The sequence below is a fragment of the Stegostoma tigrinum genome, chromosome 25 (assembly GCF_030684315.1).
Source record: "Stegostoma tigrinum isolate sSteTig4 chromosome 25, sSteTig4.hap1, whole genome shotgun sequence".
NCBI lineage: Eukaryota > Metazoa > Chordata > Chondrichthyes > Orectolobiformes > Stegostomatidae > Stegostoma > Stegostoma tigrinum.
Genome location: NC_081378.1, coordinates 34,986,152 through 35,005,153, shown reverse-complemented (window position 1 = coordinate 35,005,153; position 19,002 = coordinate 34,986,152). Strand labels below are relative to the sequence as shown.

The window sequence follows — 19,002 nt, the reverse complement described above, 5'->3', positions numbered from 1 at the left end:
GTGCTTCTGTTGTCTGAAAGCACAAAATTTCCAAAACTGCGCCAAGATCAGCAATGAGCCTCTCCAAAGTGTTCAAAATGTCAGAAATACCTTCTTCAGATTGCTGCTTAGTATAAACCTATCTTGATTTCCACCTCAACAATTAATGCAGTGACAGAGTTGAGTAAAACTTGTCAAGGATTTATCAAATTAACTCCATCAGTTAGTTGAGTTTTACACCAGCTTAGTTGTCCAGAGCTTTGGCATCTGTGTCAGTTACTTATATCATTAAACTTTGACCTGAAATTGGTCATGTGCTAACTCATGACAGGGTAAAAGATGTCAAATCATCAACATTAATTAGTATTCTGTCACTGCATCTTAGTCCAATTTAGACTAGTTTTAAAGCCTGTTATAGCACAAACAATAAATATAGCATTTGGCCCTGAGTTTAATACAAGAATGAACTACATCAAGTTGGACATTTTACTTATTTCATAAGAAACTGATTCATCTAATTTTTCACTTTTTTTTCCTTTCACTGCGTTCATAGTTAATCGTTCAGGGATATGAAAGGGTTTAATCAGGTCAAACACTCCCGCCAGTTGTAGAATCTCGCAAAAACTAAAGGGAGGTCTTTTATTCTACTTAGCCAGAGGTTCCATGCAAAGACTAAATATAGGAAATTCAGTACAAGCAGAAGGGAGAATATTTAAGTGTTACATCTGTAGAATGCCAAAATGAAATGTCTGTTTTACTTTCCCAACAATGAAGGTGACGTTTTTATTGCTTGCATACACTGCAGAAGTTAAACAGGAGTTTATAAATGTTGATGTGAATTCTGAGTTTGAAGTGAGAGAATGCAATGGCATTCACTTTTACAATTGATGGAAACCTATGAAGTCTGCAGCATTTTGCAAAATATTTTTAACATTCAGCTGTTAATTAATGGGCATGTCTGTTAATAACTTTACTTACTGGCATGTTTTATTTCAGTACATTATGCTAAAAGAACTGCATTTTTTTTGCAGAAGGCTTTGAAAGGTGGATTTCAGAGGTGTTTGCTGTATTCCATGCAATCAGAAATAATCATTCCTTTTTTTATTGTAGACTATTTCTGATTAATCTTATCGCAGTTTGAAAGATTTTAATGCCATTTTCTGTTTAGATTTATCTCCAAAAATCAACAAATGAAGAACAGCTATTACAAGTTACTTGTAGAAACAGCAACAACCTATCAGAATGTTTAAACCAATATTAATGAATATTCTCAAGCAAAATGAAAAAACTTCAATAATCAAGTTTAATTTCAATCAACATTGTGCTTCCAAACTTCTTTTTAGATTTTTAATACATTTCAGCTTGCTCACGTGGTAGCTATTATTTTAGCAGACTCACTTTTTGTGCATGACAACCAAACAATTATACTAGAATTTCAAGTTTATAATTTTAAATTTATCTTTCTTAGGAGTTTAGGTGCAGCAGTTTTACATACGTATATCCCAAATGCACGGTCTACTGTGACAGTTTTGACTTTGCTTGGAGGAATTTCAGTAAATTCTAACACCTGTGTGTGGCTAAATGAACTGCATAATCCATTTTATTGTTATTCCTTTGCTGTTTGGAAGAATCTGGGAAAGTTGAGCTTGTGCTGCATCCATCTTTTGCACCAGCATGCAACCACCTTTCTGTAAGGCAGCAATGTGAAATAGTTTATGCAGTCTTTTTACAGCATTGTTGTCTTAGTCTGATAACTCTTAATTGTAGTGCTTGAATAATTCCTTGTTTTGGGTGAACTAAGGTCTGCCCCAGCTCACCCCTTTGCACTTATTGACATGTCTCCTAAAATGCTTATCCTAATTTGTTAGAAACCTGATTAGTTGCCCTAAGGAAAAGACAGGTACCCATTGAAATAACATTTTTTTCTGCATGTGGATCTTCTAGTTAAAAATATATGAAAGAAAAGGGGGAAAAAAGCAAAATATAAAATGACTTGTGGTATGTGCTTAGACAATATGGCATGCTCTGCCCCATTCAGAATAAATCTGACAACTTGCTGATCCATTGGACTCCATGGAACCTAGTTTGAAAAACCTGTGATGCAAGTAATGATATCTTCCTATTGTTGTCATAATTTGACAAACTGTGGAGGTTAAAATAATGAGAAAGAATGCCTGTCATCTATGGTATTCTTCAATAGATCAACAGTTGAATTCTCTCCTCTCCCCACCCGAGTTACTTAGCATTCAGTACAAACATGGAAGTTCCTTTGAGTGTTTTTATCACACTTACGCCAATTCGATTGCTGCCTTTAGAAAAGGACGTATTATTTCAGAATAAGGCTAATGAGGTTGCTGGAACTTGTATAACTCAACAGGAATTTAATGAACTTCTAACAACTCTCTCAATCTCTTTAATGGTGTTACCATTGGGAGACAGTGTTGATGAAATCTATTGATGCCTCCCATGATGTATACATAGTACTAAATACGTAAGGAATTAAGCCTAATTCCTTTGAACTATTTTCCAGTAACTGTTCTAGACCATTAACAAAATAGCATACTAGACCTGGAGTGCATTTGTTCCTTTCATGTTGGGCCTCAATTTTCAGGCAAGTATAAAGACTTTGGATTCAATACCAACATATATTTGTTTATGGGAAACTTGGGAATTGCGCATATTTAAGTTAGTTTCTTATATGAGTTAATATCTGCTGTAAGAAGGCTGATATTTAGTTTTAGTTAGTTCAGTCATCTGAACCAGAGCTGTAAGTTCAGCCCTGCTACAGACATCATAGTATTTCACTAGGTTGGCACCATTTCAGAAATGTCCAGACACCCTTTTAGCTAATGTAAGATGGCGTTCACGAATCTACAGAAGGCACATCCCCCTCTTATATAGGCTTGGAACTAAGTCTTATTATAAACAAATATGTTTGGGAGTTTTTGATTGCCACCTTCAATTTTTTTTTGTTATTCCTATTGAATTTAATATTAGGAAGACTGAAAAAACATTGTTTTCCAGTCACCATTCCAAATCCTGAGCCATCTCATTCCCTAGAGGTAACCTGTGATTCAGCCAGCCTGCATACAACCTTTGTGTCACATATGATTCTGAGCAACATTCTCTCTAAGTTGCACTCAGTGTCTGCAATTAGCAAATGGCATGGCAGCAGTTCTGGAAGTTGGTGCTTTGTATGGACTTCAGAGACCCTTGCAGCCACAAGGAAATTTAGAGGCATCCTGAGATAAGCTTTTGACCTTATTTATACCATCTCTAAGATTCTGATTTCTACCTTGAACATCACTCAAATTTTCAAACATAATTTGCTGCTGGAAACATCATCATGACTTTGTTAGTTTGAAGGCTCTTGCCTTAAAACAACAGTTCTTGCATTGAACTGTGAAAGCTTTCCATTGGATGAAAATTATGGCATTTTCTTACAATGACCTACTTTTCTTTCATAGTGTCCTTAGACGTATGATCACTCTTATCTCAGAACTGGCAATTGCAATGGGAGAAAATCAAGCACTTCAGGTTCAAACTGATAATACTAATAATGCTGCCAAGAGGTACATGGAGGAAAATGAAGAACTGAAAAAGGTAATGTTTTCAGATTTGTTGTAACGTCTTTATTTTATTATGACCTATTACTTGCAAGATATTCAGAACGCAGTTCGTACATGGTATCTTTAGACATTTAGTAACATTGAAGTTGAGCACTGCAAACACACAATGTAAGTTCCAGCCTAGCAATAATGAACCAGTTTTGCAAGTTCTTAGTTTGGAATGTTGAATGCCTGAATTAACGTTTAGCGTTTGGCCCATTGAGCAAGGAGAAGTACCCCACAGAAATAGATCTGTACCTTTGATCGTAGCTCTGGACATGTTACTGACGGAGCCATTCTCGTCTTTGTAACTTAATGAACAAGAATGACATTAGTAGAATCTGAAATTATAATAACTGATGTTTAACAAAAATAACTTGCACATTGACAAGCTTTGAAGGTGTAAATTTCCCATAATGGAAGAATTATGTTAAGAACTCTCAGGTGTTATGTATGAGTTACCAATCTAAGAAGTCAGTTTGGTATTTATGACACAAGATAATTTCAGTGAAAACAACCCCCCCCCTATCTATAGCCCCTACCTATTCTATCCTGATTTTCTCTTCACCTCGCCCACTTACACGTGATAGACTGGCTTCTGCTTTGATGTTAAGACATACTAATCCATTTGATAATGAGAAGACCCTTTGCACCATCTGGCTAGCTGCAGAAATCTACAATAAAGACAGAATCCATATTAATTTAGAAGTTAAGCATTACAGAATCTTCAGGCAGGACCTTGTGGAGGTATGACAGATAAACTGCAAACACTTGGCTCCCATCTCAATCCCAGGACATCATGGTAGGAGTTCCTGAGTGGTGTGCTAGACCCAACCATGTTTAGTTCCGTCATCAATGCCGTTTTGTCTATTGTAAGGTCAGAAGCATGGACCACCACTGATGATTTCTCAACTTTCAGCACATTTTGCAAATCCTCAGATGCACAGCAGTGACTCACTGAGACTACTTCAACAGCACCTTCTAAACTTGGTCCACACAAAAAGTAAGTGCAAGATTCATGAGGCATCCATGATCAAAGCACTGGCACATGATCAACCACATGGTCATTTGATCCTGAGACCTAAACAATGTCCTCATTACCAAAATGATGACAGTGCAGATGACCACTGGACAGACCACTTGCTCATCCGCTCCTCAATATCCATCAAATTCCGCCAGAAAGAGCTGAAGGCGGCTGCAGATACATTTTCATTGAATATCTATGTATACTTTGTTTGTGAGAATAACTTAAGTTAAGAATCTTATATTTGTTTTAACTATGATGTGGAGGTGCTGGTGTTGGACTGGGGTGGACAAGGTCAGAAATCACATGACACCAGGTTATAGTCCAACAGATTTATTGACAGCACAAGCTTTTGGACCCTTGGTCCTAGAAGACATACAATTAGGTTATTCCCACAAACAATACATAGATATTCAACGAAAATGCATTGACAGCTGTCTTCAGCTCTTTCTGGTGGCATTTCATGGATATTGAGGATTGGATGAGCTAGTGGTTTGTCTGAGGCTCTGAAAGCTTGTGTGTTCAAATAAACCTGTTGGACTATAACCTGGTGTTGTGTGATTTCTGACCTTGTTTTAATTATGGCTGTCCAAGTTGTCTTTTTTATTTTTAGGGTTGAGTGTGTAATTTTGTGTAACACAATAAATAGGATAGATTGATTCTGAACTTTCAACGGGCTTTGCTAGATTAAGTGGGTGGAGTGAAGCGATAGAGTTCAGTGTGATAAGTGTGAATTCATTCACTTTGGACCCAAGAAAGTCCAGAACATATGCAAGAGCTATAAATAGTGTAATTTAGAGGCCAATTTACAGAAATGATCAAAAAGCAGGTGGACAGGTATTAAAAATATTTTGAAAGATTTATTAAAAGATTGACTATCCAGACAGTTTCAGATAATACAGTGGTCTAAAGGTTATGCTATATCTCGAACACCTTCCAGTTAGACCCCATCTGTTCTAGACTTTGCACTTCAAAGAGGATACAGAAAGTCTTACTGCATGTTCCTGAAAATTGTAACTTTAAGTGAAACAGATTCCGTAGGAATCAACATTAAAACTGGAGTTGGACTCCGTTGGGACTTGCTTATTATACAAATAATTCCTGGAATTTGAAATAATCCACAAGGGTAAATTCTTACGTCTTTGTAAATGAAATAATTTTTGAAATAAATTATAAAAGGAAGATGTAACTTTCATTGTATATTATTTTCTGCTCACTGCCAATCATGCTTCATGATTGCCTGAATATCTTACCCCTCCCTGATCTGAGAGTGGAGGCTGAGGTCAGCACCAGCAGGCCTGTACTCACCAGGCTGCAGACTGCCCACCTGAGCTGCTGCCCACTACTGTTCATGATGCAGACACTGCCAGTGATGGTGGGTTGGGGTGGCAGGGAGAGTGGGGTGTTGGTCGCAGTTGATGGCCTCGTGGTATTGTTGCTATTAATCCAGACACCACTTAGTGTTCTGGGGAGCTGTGTTTGAATTCCATCATGGCAGATGATGGAGTTTGCATTCCAGATTTTTACTCAATTTAAAAATGATCACGAAACCATTATTGATCGTCAGGAAAGGCCTTCTGGTTCACTAATGTCCTTTAGGAGCCTGATCTGACCCACATGTGAATCCAGATATCCAGCAATATGGTTCTTTATGAGCAATTAGAGATGTGCAATGAAACTTATCTAGATGATGCCAACACCATGTGAATGAATAAAAAAAAAACATGGCATCCCCTCTAGGATCATCCAAACACACTGTGGTCCCTGTCCTCTCAACACAAGATGCTGGCTAGCACGAAGCTCAGTAGTACTTGGATTGAAAAGCTAATTGTGACTGAAGTCAACAGTTTGTAGAATGAATCCTGCTCAGGCTGTTTTCTACAGGCTCAAGTTGTCTATATTCCTCTTGAATGATCTCATCACCCATTTAATGATGTTCCCCTTCAAGTGCTGAGCAGCCATAGCCTTCATCCTTTTGCAGCTCCAGCGCATTGCTCCACAGACTTGGAGTCCTGATCTACTGCAGGAGCCCCATAGTTCCCGCCGACACCTCGGCAGGAGAGGTTGAGGTGAGGAAAGCTCACCAATCTCAGTCTTGACTCAACAAACTGTCAACTGGGTTGTAAAGGAGGTCAGCCAAGGCCTGAAACCAGCTAGGAGGAGCAACTCCATTACATCCAAGTAGACCCTGGAGGTGGCACTGCCTGCAAGAAGGGCCACCACCGCCTCTCAAAAAGATGCCACCAGGGAGTGTCCATACTATGATCCAGAGCCCAATGAGCGAAGCTTCCCCCGTGCAGACCTTGGGCAGCAGTGCAACAGGGGAAATGGCATCAAGTATTGGCAGACCACACAAAAATTCTGCCAAATAGGTCATGACATTAAAACAAACAACACAATGTTCAACAAGATTACAGGCCCTAAAAACTTCCCAATATTAAAGAAAAAGCTAAACAGCACAATGTTTGTGAAGATCACCTGTGCTGGAGTTAGAATGGTGCATATGGACCAGAAAAATTGTGGGAATTACGGGATTATAACATGACAAATTGTAAAGCCTCGACCTGTATTCGCCTGAAAGTAGAAAATTAAGTGGTGATTTAGATATGTTACTCAAGATGGCCAAACTATTTAAGAGTGCAGACCGGAATCTATTTCCTCTTGTGCGATAATCCGAATAAGGATGCACACCTGCATAATAAGAGCACATTGGTTTAGGAAGTGTATCTTCACAAAAATAATTGTGCAAATCAGGAACTCTCTCAAAAAGCTGTCAATTGTAAATATCAAAACTGAGACTGATAACTTCGTTACACAAGGATATATTTTCTAATCATCCTGTTCCAAAATGTCATCACACACCTCTGGAGTATGTGGGATTTGAACCTGAACCTCAGAGGTAAGGATACTACCACTGTGCCACGAGACCCCTCCCTTAATAACTACAGTGCAGTGTGAATGATAACATTAACTATATCTCTTCCTACTTATTAATTTGTTTTACTCTTCCAAAACTACTAAATAGACTTCAGATCCTCAGCTGCCTGCAGGATCCTGTACATTGTCTGCAAATCAGTGAGTGTATGCAGGAATTTTGGAGCATTACCACAGTTGAAAACCTAGTCACATCTTTATTCAAAGCATACATTCTTCAGTAAGTATAGATAATTCTAGATTCCAGGGACACTGAGTCGAAATTCTAGTATCCCTATCCTTGCTCAAATCTGACAATGTCATAGGCTTAGAAACAAGTATGGTTTTTTTGATTCAGTTATGCCAGTTGAAGTATTTGCATACTAATCCATTGCAAGAATTTGCACTTACACTCCAAAATAATCAGCTATTAGATTTTGACATCCTCCAGTTACTATCTTGTCCTAACTTTATAGATGGTTCCAGCTGCCAGATTGATCCAGAGAACTAGATCGAAAGGCAAAAAGAAACCTTATCACCATTACATCTGTAATTATTTTCCTGCATGATAAGCAAGATATGTAACGCAAACTGTTTTTCACTACAGAGATAACAAAGTGTGGAGCTGGATGAACACAGCAGGCCAAGCAGCATCTTAGGAGCACAAAAGCTGTCATTTCGGGCCTAGACCCTTCATCAGAAAATCCTTTTCCTAAGAATCCTTTGTTATCTCAGATTGTCCAGCATCTGCAGTTCCCGTTATCTCTGTTTTTCACTACACTTCACATCTCATTAAAGCTTTTATGTCTGATTTGTTTTTATCAATAGGCTTTAAATAGAGGTAAAGATGATGGAATTAAGAAACTGGAAGAGGAAAATAATCAGCTGATTAAAGAAATCAAGGATCTAAAGGTTGAATTAAAGAAAACCACAGAAGGTAGGACTATTCTGTTTTGAGATTTTAAAATCAATTTTCCATTTACTTTTGTACTTTTCATTTACAGTACCTTTAACATGGTCAGGTGTCACATGGCACTTTACAAGAGTACAATCAAGGAAAATTTGACACTAAGCACATAAGGCACTATTAGAACAGGTGAACAAAAGCTTAGTGGTAGGTTTAAAGCAACACTGTAGAAAGCAAGAGACATGGAGAAGTGTAGGGAGGGAACTCTAAAGTTTGAGACCTTGGCTGCCAATGCTAAATTTCAGAATGCCCACCCAAGAGGCCAATATTAGTAAAATACAGCAATAAGAGGGTTACAGAGTTGCGAGGATCAAGGTCATAATTTAAAATTGAGGCATTGCTTCACCTTGAGGTCAGCAAGCACAAAGATGATGGTGTTTGGGACTTGGTGTAAGGGAGGTTATGAGCAACAGAGTTTTGGATTAACTTAAATTTATGAAGTGTACATAGGAGTCCAGCCAAGTAGACGTTGAAATAATCAACAAACAAAGACACAGTGAAGGTTTCAGATGAGCTGAGGCATGAATAGTGTCAGATAACATAAATAACTGACCTTACAGATGGATATTATTCAGTGCTCAACTGATGTTTAGATATGACACCAAGGTTACAGTTGGTCTGATTTAGCCTTAGATGGTCATCAAGGAGAGGGATCGAGTTTGTGACAGGAGCCAAAGACAATGGCTTCAGTCTTTCAATGGTTAGTTGAAGGAAGTTTTTGATTTGGTTGTGAATGCCTAACAAGCAGTCTAAAAATTTAGAGCAAGTTGAGAGGTTAAGAGGGGCAGTTGTACTTGTTGATAAATATCAGCGTGCATATCCAATCTGGAAATGCAATTCCACAATGAAGATGCTGGGACCAAGGATAAATGCTTGGAGAACACTTAAAGTAACTGTGGGGTTGGGAAGACAAGCCACTGCAGATAATCTTTTGACTTCTGCAGGGTACCTATGAATTCAACCTGATAAGGTCAGTGCCAGATAGCTTAATGCTAAAAGAGAAGTACTGGAGGAAGATGATGCATTCAAATATACCAAAAGCTTCAGAGAACTCGAAGGTTATGAGAGAGAGTTAACTTTTTCACAATCACACATTGAGTATAGGAGGGAACCTAATTGGCAGATCTAGGGGAGGGGACAGTTTGAAATTTGAGTTGCTCTCTCCACTTATTGTGAATAAAAGTCAAAGGGAAATAGAAGTTCAGGCACAGTTCCTATGAAGGCTGCTTTTCAGTGGAAGAAGGAAGCAGTTTTATGATGGAAGCTGACTTACAGTTAGGTAGCTGATGAGAATCCATTGAAGAAGACAGCCCAGTTACTTATATCAGTGTATTTTGTTTTTATTTACAAGTAGAACTAAAGTAATGTTGTGTTACTAAAACAAAGGACATGCTGCTAAAGCTTTTCATCTTGCACTCATCAGGACAAATGCAAGAAAGCCAAGTTTCAAAAGGAGCAATAATGTGTACTGCATGAGAAAAGAGTTCTAACAAGTTGTCAAATTGCATGATTGATTGAGGTGTCACCATTGAGAATGCACCAAAGAACTATTGCCTTCCATGTTTTTCTCTAATTCAGAAAAGTTCTACTGTTTGGACATATTCTTCCTGCTTGCAGATAGCAAGGTCCTGAGTACGAATATATAGAAAGCAAGTATAAATGATTGCATATTGCAAGCCTGAAAGGTGATCTTAAATTGGATGTTCATGTAATTTTTAGTACACTCTTGACTGTTCAGCCAGTGCCATGCCATCATGGAATCATGTCTGACATTAGATGTTAAGTTTGACTTTGCAAGCACAGGCTGGTTAAGGACAGTTCATATTCTGCCTATCATGATTAGCTATGTGGATCTGCTGTTTGACATCATCCACCAGTCTTTGGGAAGTATGGCCAACTTACCTGATATCACACCAGCACAAAATTTGTTTCCCATGTGCGGTACACAGAAAGTCATTTTGGCTTGATAATGACATCTTACAAGTAGAGAAAAGCGCTTGTGCTGCTACTGCAAAGTAGGGCTAATTTCAGGCAGACTCGGATTTATTTCAAGAAAGAAAGTTGGCAGTATTTGGTCCACTTGTGAGTTAGTTTGACATAATGAACAATGACCTGACTGGATGTAGCTTGTGCAGCAACTATTTTGTATTTTTGTTTCTGCCTCTAACACACATCAGTTTAAGAATTTGTATTTTGTCTGTATCAGTTTAAGTATTGATTCTAATGAAAAAGAATAACTAAGAGAGGACAATGGAATTTGTAAGATTATAATTGAAATAAATATAATTTCCATTTGGTTTATCCAAGATTTACTTAACCCAAAGGACTTTCTGCGAACTCAGTTTTCTTTGATCAATCTAGCTGCTCCAGTGACGCTGAAACCAATTACAGAACCCTACTGCTGTTCCAGGCTGAGTCCACTTAATTTAGCAAAGTCTGAAGATTGAATGTGCAGTCTTCCTGGCTGATAGCGCTCATCTTGAATAAGCTCATTGAACCCAAAAAGGACCCCTTGGAGCAAGTATTTTGTCACACTTTCACATGCTTTAATGGCTGGCCAAATGTCTGGCTGCCAATTCCTTGAAAAACTGAAATAGATGTGTTATTCTAACTATATCATCTTTAGCCAATAGCAGTAAGTTAAAATTTTGACTTGAACTGTCTGAGCAAAGCTTCAAATCTTGATCTTTGTATTAGAGTAGGAAAGTTTTATAAATGAAATATGTAATTTATAATAGAAATAAAATTGCCAAATATAACAGTTACAAATGCCAGTTGTGTGAAATAAAAGAACTGGTTTATATTTTTTAAAAAAGGGATTTAGGGAAAGCTTTGCATTGACTACAGGCATCTATTTAGGGATCAACAATTCAAGTAATAAGTAGTTCCTACCTGTTTGGAGGTGTAGGGAAAAGTTGTGAGCTACATATGATCTTATTTGTGTTGCATAGAGAGAATGATTTTCTTGAGATAACAATTTATCCTTCAGAAGGTCAAATATTATCAGTTACTATGATCATGTTAATAACCAGTAAGTCCCTACCTAGTTAATGTATACAAGTTTACCATTTTTGCTGTCAGTATTTTCAGTATTGAATGATAAAGCTTTGTTGAAAAATGTTGCATAGTGTTGATTTAGGAAGCATTTAAGGGTCATGTAATAAAGACTTGATTGACAAAAGGTGACCAAGAAACTTGCATAATTTGCAATGTCTTTACATCACCAGTCCAAAAATGTGAAAATATTCCAGTGTTACAAAAAGATTTGACATCCAAAAATTGGACAGCTTTTCAATCACCCATGTAGCTTTAACAAATGTATTTTCTTTCCCTGCTATATGTGCTGAATGTTCTAATCTGGTAATTTACCTGCATTTTTGTTGAAGATATTTTTCTATATGACAGTCGCAAAGAATAAGCGAGAACTCTCTGAGTTTTCCTTGCATGGGAACAGAGGCCGTGGCAGGATTAGGCCATTTAGCCCTTCAAGCCTGCTCCATGCCATTCAGCAAGATCATGGCTGATCTGATTGGAGTCTCAACCTCACTTTCCTGTCTGTCTGCCTGCCTCCCTCTTCTCCCCCACTGAAGTCCTTGATTCCCTTGCCTATTAAAAGTCTAACTGTGCCTCGAAAATTTTCAATGACATAATTTCCTCAGGTTCCTGGGAAGGAGAATTCCACAGTCTTTAAAAAAAATCTGTTCTGAGCTGTGCGTATTACAGGCTAGGCCAGCATTTGTTGCCCTTGATAAGGTGATGGTAAACTGCCATCTTGAATTGATGCAGCCCATGTTGTGTAGGTATACTCTCAATGCCAACTCAGGTAATTAATTCAGTACTTATTTGCAATCTTGTGTACTTTTATGTTATGTGTTTTGTATTTAACTGTTTAACTTTATTATTTTAATTTTCTACTTTATACTAAGAAGCCTGGAATATTTAACTGCAATGTTTAACTCATGCCTAGTCTTGAGTTGCTAGACCTGTTCAAAGTTTTATCCATTTAGCATGGTGATAGTGCCGCACAACACAATGGAGGTTTTATTTTAAATTTCGTTCACTAGATATTGGCATCATTTGGTGCTGTTGAGACTCCTTGGTGGTGTACATTTAAGTGCCCCATCCAGACTGTGCCCTTCTGTGCCTTTGCCACACTCAGTGCTTCCACCCAAGTGCTGTTCAACATAGAGGAGTACTGACATCAGCCACGGCAAGGAGATTGCAGGAATAGCAGTGTGTGATTTGAGACTTAGTCAATGTTTAGGACTCCTAGGGCAATTCCCTCCAGACTGTATACCAATGTGCTAGACATACCCAGGGATGATGATGGCATTGTCTGGAATATTGTGCATAAGGTATGATTCCATGAGACTTTTTTCTATATCAGGATGTTGCTTGACGAGTCTGTAGGACAGCTCTCCCAATTATGACACTAGCCCCGAGATGTTAATAAGGAGAGATTAAAAAGGTTAACAGGAGTCTGTTTGCTGTTATTGTTCTGGTGCCTTAGTCAGTATCAGTTAGCCTGCCCCATCTCATTTCTTTTTGTTTACCTTTTAAGCAGTTACTCCAACCAAATAACTTGCTTAGCCGTATTGTTGTAGGTCTGGAGTCACATGTAGGCCACAGCAGAGAACGATGGCAGTTTCTTTTCATAAAAGACATTAGTAAGCCAGATGAGATTTTAAAGCAATCAAGAATGGTTTCATGGTCAATAGGCTTTAAAGTCCAGGTTTTATTGAATTTTCACTTTACCATCTGGCATTGTGGGATCCAAACTCAGGTTTCCAGAACATTATCTAGTTCACTGGTTTACTAGGCCAGCAACAATACCTCTCGGTCATCACCCCTTGTGATCAACTAATCAGTGGTGTTTTGCTTAAAAAAATGCCATCAGAACCAAATAACTATGTAGTACTCTAAAAGAAGGCAGTCAAGTCCAGTAAGCATTCAAGATGGTTCTTCTGAAGTGAGTTATCAGAATGGTATGACCAAGACATTGAATCTATTTGCAGAAATAACTTAAAAGGTATAAGCATGAAGTTAATTTTTAATCTAAATATTTCAACCCAACTCTTTTTCCGTAAAATAGTGCCAGAGAAGAAGCTGGTGTTGCATAATCTTTGACAATTTATGCAACATATTGAAAGTTTTCTAAGTAGAATTAAATAACTGCAGTTTGTGTATATTTCAGTCAAAAATCAGGTAACATCTTTCATTCTGTACTTTAATTGCTAACTTTTCCTTCTTATTTATTTTTGTGGCAAAGCCCTTGAGAAATCAAAGATTGAAATGGCTTCAATCAAAAAACAATATGATGGACTGACTAGGGAATATGACCGACTTCTGCAGGAGCATGACAAGATGCAGGTGAAAAGAAACTTGTTCTCCTACTTACTACAGTAGTACAGTGAAGTATTAGAGATATCTTAACTTCCAGATCGAAACTACTTTATTAACTTTTATTACCACTAATTTGCTTCTCACTTTTTATTTTTGAATTGTCTCTCTTTACAATCTTTTGCTCTCCCTACTGACAGTAATGGTGTCACGACTTGGCAGTCTTTGAATTCAGAACCAGTTCCTTGACTAGATATTCTGGCATCAAGCAGAAAGGAATATGGCTAACAGCAGAGAAGTATCTTTATAGTGACAGCTGTCAATCAACTCTAGTCATTAATTAGGTTCATATTTTGACAACTGTAGTAAAGCATTAGAACAGAAGAAAGGCACCAACTTCTGCTATGGGTCTATTCCATCATTGCTTCTCTTTGGCAGCATAAATAACTTGTAACATTTTTGAGCCCAGAACACAGTTACCACATTGAAATCAAAGCAGGAAGTCAGGAACAAACAGCATGCCACAAAATAGAGACATGGGAAACAAAATTAGCAGTTTTCATTATCATTTAAAGCTTATGCTATGGTGAGAGACTTACATTTTGTTTTAGAGAAACTTTTTTGTTTCCTTTTTATATTTTCTGATGGAGTGATGGTGTGGTCCTTTTAGAAATACCCTGTCTCAATTTAAATGGTCAACACCTTCAAAATGCATTTACTTATGTTTGATCAAAGGTTTATGCCCATGTTTCCACTTAAACCAATTAACTCTGCTTTCTGGTTTAGATCCACTATGGTCAGCCATTAATCAAGTTATGTTGCTGCATACTTCAGCTAAAAACACCTAATATGTGACTTTTGATTAGCCTTTCTGATCTTCTCACCTGTTCTGTCTGACCAGAATGCTTTTTGACATTGTCAGTGGCTTTCCCCTCTTCAGCCACCATCCTTCCCACCATGGACAAATCTGTCCTGTGTAACTAGTTTCCGTCACCATTTTCACTTTTCTCTTCGAAAGATCTCAAACAGACCATTAATTTTCAGCTCCAAAGCAATCTGTCTGCAGATTCCTTGTTCAGAGTTGTAAATTCAGTTTAGCTTCTGCATAACATTGAGCTAGCCTTGTCTAGAACTATGGATTATATTATTTATTTATATTTCCTGTCATCCTCTTTGATCTTACTACGAAATTCTGATATGTGACATACTCATTACGTTATTCCAATTTTCAGAAACTGCCCATTTTAACCCCTGCTGTAACCCCACTGCAGCTGAAAACTTTAGCTATGCTTCTTTGACTTCTAGTTTTCCAATGTCCTTGCTAACAACCCATCACAGTCTCCAAGATTACAGCTTATCCAAACTGTGATCCATGGTATCCTATGCTGCAAGAACTCCTGCTCTCAAATCACTTTTGATCAATAACCTAAGTGAAATATTTCCAGTAAAATACTCTAGTTATACATATATATGAAGGTTTAAGATTTAATTTCACCTCATGATTGAGATTTTTGTTTTAAATCATTTGTGAATTTGTGTTAGATTAGATTAGATTCCCTACAGTGTGGAAACAGGCCCTTCGGCCCAACAAGTCCACACCGCCCCTTGAAGCATCCCACCCAGATACATCCCCCTATAACCCACACACCCCTGAACACTGCGGGCAATTTAGCATGGCTGATCCACCTAGCTTGCACATCTTTGGACTGTGGGAGGAAACTGGAGCACCCGGAGAAAACCCACAGACACGGGGCAAATGTGCAAACTCCGCACAGACAGTCGCCCGAGGCTCGAATCGAACCCGGGTCCCTGGCGCTGTGAGGCTGCTTTGCTAGCCACTGAACCACTGTGCCATTTGTAACCTGGAGAAAAAGCAAAATATTCAAAGTTGTTTGCTGCCTTGACGTTTTAAGTTTTAACGTGTCACAGTACAATTTTATAGACTGTTGCTTAGCTTCTGAAAGTATATGATGTATGATTTCTGACTGATGACTTAATTTTTGGGGCCACATTGAAAAATGAAACAGCCATGACAATGAGTTAAGAAGTGGGACAGTAGAACTGCATTTAGCTATGTCCTAAACAGTGAATAAGCATTTGGTGTTTTTAAGGAAGAATCTCATTTCTGGGTATCATGTTCATAATAATATTTTCCATGCTACAGTTATTCAACAGTGACACTGTTCATAAAAGATGACTTATAAAGATCTTGAACTGTCCTTAACAATTTATAGAGAGACAGATTTGAAAAGCATTGACAAATATAGGTAGAATATAATTAGTCTGTGATGCTCTTACAACTTAAGCAGAAACAGATTACCTTCCAGCCAGAAGAAAACAGTGATAGCTGTTTATTTCATTGATAATGGGAACTGCAGATGCTGGAGAATCCAAGATAACAAAGTGTGGGGCTGGATGAACACAGCAGGCCAAGCAGCATGTTAGGAGCACAAAAGCTGACGTTTCAGGCCTAGACCCTTCATCAGAAAAGTTTAGTACCCTCTTATCAACCTTTCAGTAATTCGATTAACATATAATGTATCCCCTCCTATATCCCCAAAACCTTGGCAGCCTTCAACTGTGTTTTCTGCTTTTTCTGGAACTTCCTTCCCATCCTCCACTTAGTCTGAGCCAACAGATTATCTGGCTGTTCGATGTAGACATTGCTACTATTTGGTATGTTCCCAGACTCCTGCAAATAATTAACTGCTGTAAGTTCTGTGATGGTGTTCTGGAATAGCTGATTGCTAGTTCCTTAGTCTTGGTAGTTCAGAGCCTGATGCTTTCCCACGTGTCCATGGTTGACAGTACTGACATAGGTGATCACTTGACAAGGAGAAAAGAGGCAGAGTGTCAATACACAGCCAGCCATTCCTGACAGTAATGTTGCTTAATTCCCAGCAACAATACAACATTATAAATTTTCTGAAACAATTAGCTTCCTGATTGCTATAATATAATTAATGCTAAAATTTATAGAAAAGGTGTACACTAATTTATTGTCGTTAACTGAATAATTATTAACATTTATTACTTGTACCCCTTTCAGAGTCTTGTTGACACCACTGATAAGAAGAGCAACTAAACTGCAAAAAGTATTCTCTTGTGCCTTTGGATATCATCTGTAACAACAGAATATTTGTATTTGTTTGTTTCCTTAACAGCATAATGAAGCTAGAAGTGAAGTGAGTCAGTATTTACAAAAAAAAAGTAAATTGATGGTTATTTTCAGTTTGTTGTGCATCATTCCATTAATACATGAAAAATGGGAATATGGATAACACAGTAATTGGAATATGGCTCATTCACAACTGATATCTGCTAGAAATGCAATGAATCTGTATATGTGTGCATTTACATACCTGACGTTGAAGTAACATTTTCATATAGCTGTTTTCCCAAGTTGAGTTTCTTTACTACATATTTGAAATGCCATCCCTTTTCAAATTCTAATTACCCAAATCCAATGTCATATATAGGGCCCAGTCAAATTCTTCATGCAAGAGGTTTTGACCAAAGAGGTATACGTGCCATTATCCTAACTTCCTCCACTTTGTTTGGACCTACATTTGTACACCACTTTGGGACTCTTGTTATCATTAAAGAAAGAGGACGACACCTTTTGTCCCCTCTTTACAATGTTTCTGTGGAACTATAACAATGGTAACGTCCATCAGAGCCCTGAGGTACCACTCTAAGTTCATTGGTTGGGATAGATGTCTCTTCTGTTTTCCAGACAATACCTTGTGAATGTTCACAAAGCGGTACAAAGTCATAATACTATACTTGGCACATTTACTACATGTCTTAATTTGTTCATGTTGTATGTTGTATGTTTAAGAATGTCACTATCTAAAGCAATAGATAGTAACAAGGCAATCTTTTCATGTCCGTTGCTGAACTTTTTTTATTTGTCTCATTCTGTCCAGAATGGAAAGGAGACCCTTGAGTAATGATGATATTTACAGATAAATTACTTATATTTGTTGTTGCAATTTGTTTTGCACCTATGGTACCCAAAAACCCTCAGCATGCAAGAAGATGTGTCTAACATGAGCAACTTCAAATTAATCTTTCTTGGGCTAAGTGATTGTTTAATGTTAGTCAGGGGATGTGGTTCTTTAATGGTATGTGTGTTAAAGCAGCTTCTTATGCTGGGCTTTGTCCTGAAATTTTTGGCAGATAATTCAGAAATGGATATGAGAAAACAAATATCACTATACTGTGAAAATTTAGTTTGGAGTTCAATCTCTTGAACTGAAAAGTTAGTAATTATAATAATGTGAACACATAGTTAATTTCCTCGTTGGAATCAATGTGTTGAACTCTTTAAAAAACTTTGTAAATCTCATTAATTAATGTTACTTTCACCAGAATTGTTCTGAAAAGTTCAAAGTATCTTGACAGAATTTTGTTTACGAAGTTCAGGTTGGGGCTTCCCACTGGGTGTAAATATAAATTAAGTCAGTGCACTGAAAAGTTCTTTGCCATCACATACTTATTGTCTCCTGCCGTCATAGACTGTAACAGGTCAAACAAAAAACAGATTTGATGCTTTTGTTTGAAATATAAAATCAATAAAACTATAAATTATTTTCATGATCATTGTGGTGTATATACAAATTGCCAGTAAGTGCATGTCGATTTGTTTTTTACAATCTGCATTATTTTTGGTTAAGCGTCTTATGCTCATACAATAAAAATCTAAAATCTTTTCTAATAGCGTTTTATTGCAGGTGAGTGCTCTTGGGACTGCTAGTCTTCACTTGTTTTTTTTAATGTGTCACTCAGAATCATCTCGCTGGTATGGAATAACGCTTATATCAATCAGTATTGAAACTTGGAAATAATGGAAGTTACAGCTATGGTTTTCTACTTCCCCATATTCAAAGTAGGGAGAAAATTTGAATGTAAACTGGAAAAGAAGTGAAATGTTTTGAGAAACAAGTAGTGATAAATAAGATTAATTAATTAAATAAAAACTGCATCATCATCTGTTAAATCCTTCCCCGTTTCGTTGGTTGATTAAAACACTATGACTTCTATTTGGGTTCTTTTATCAAACATAATGTTTGCTTCCACCACAGCTGTTCCTTTCCTTCAAATTGCTTCCCCTCGCAGGTTCTCTATCAGCCTGTGGCAGAGGCAGTCTGCTGTGCAACCACAGGCAT

The 19,002-nt window shown here is 37.6% G+C and overlaps 1 protein-coding gene across 2 annotated transcripts in view; it reads left to right on the top strand.

Annotated features, from left to right (window-relative positions):
• Positions 1-18,433, top strand: part of bcap29 (B cell receptor associated protein 29) — a 40,786-nt gene extending 22,353 nt beyond the window's left edge. For both annotated transcript variants that reach the window (XM_048554634.1, XM_048554636.2), the window contains exons 5-8: positions 3,447-3,582; positions 8,353-8,461; positions 13,761-13,861; positions 16,881-18,433. In XM_048554634.1, coding sequence (XP_048410591.1) covers positions 3,447-3,582; positions 8,353-8,461; positions 13,761-13,861; positions 16,881-16,916 — 382 coding nt within the window. In that variant the 3' untranslated portion in view covers positions 16,917-18,433. The remainder of the gene's footprint in view (positions 1-3,446; positions 3,583-8,352; positions 8,462-13,760; positions 13,862-16,880) is intronic.
• The last annotated feature ends 569 nt before the right edge of the window (positions 18,434-19,002 follow it).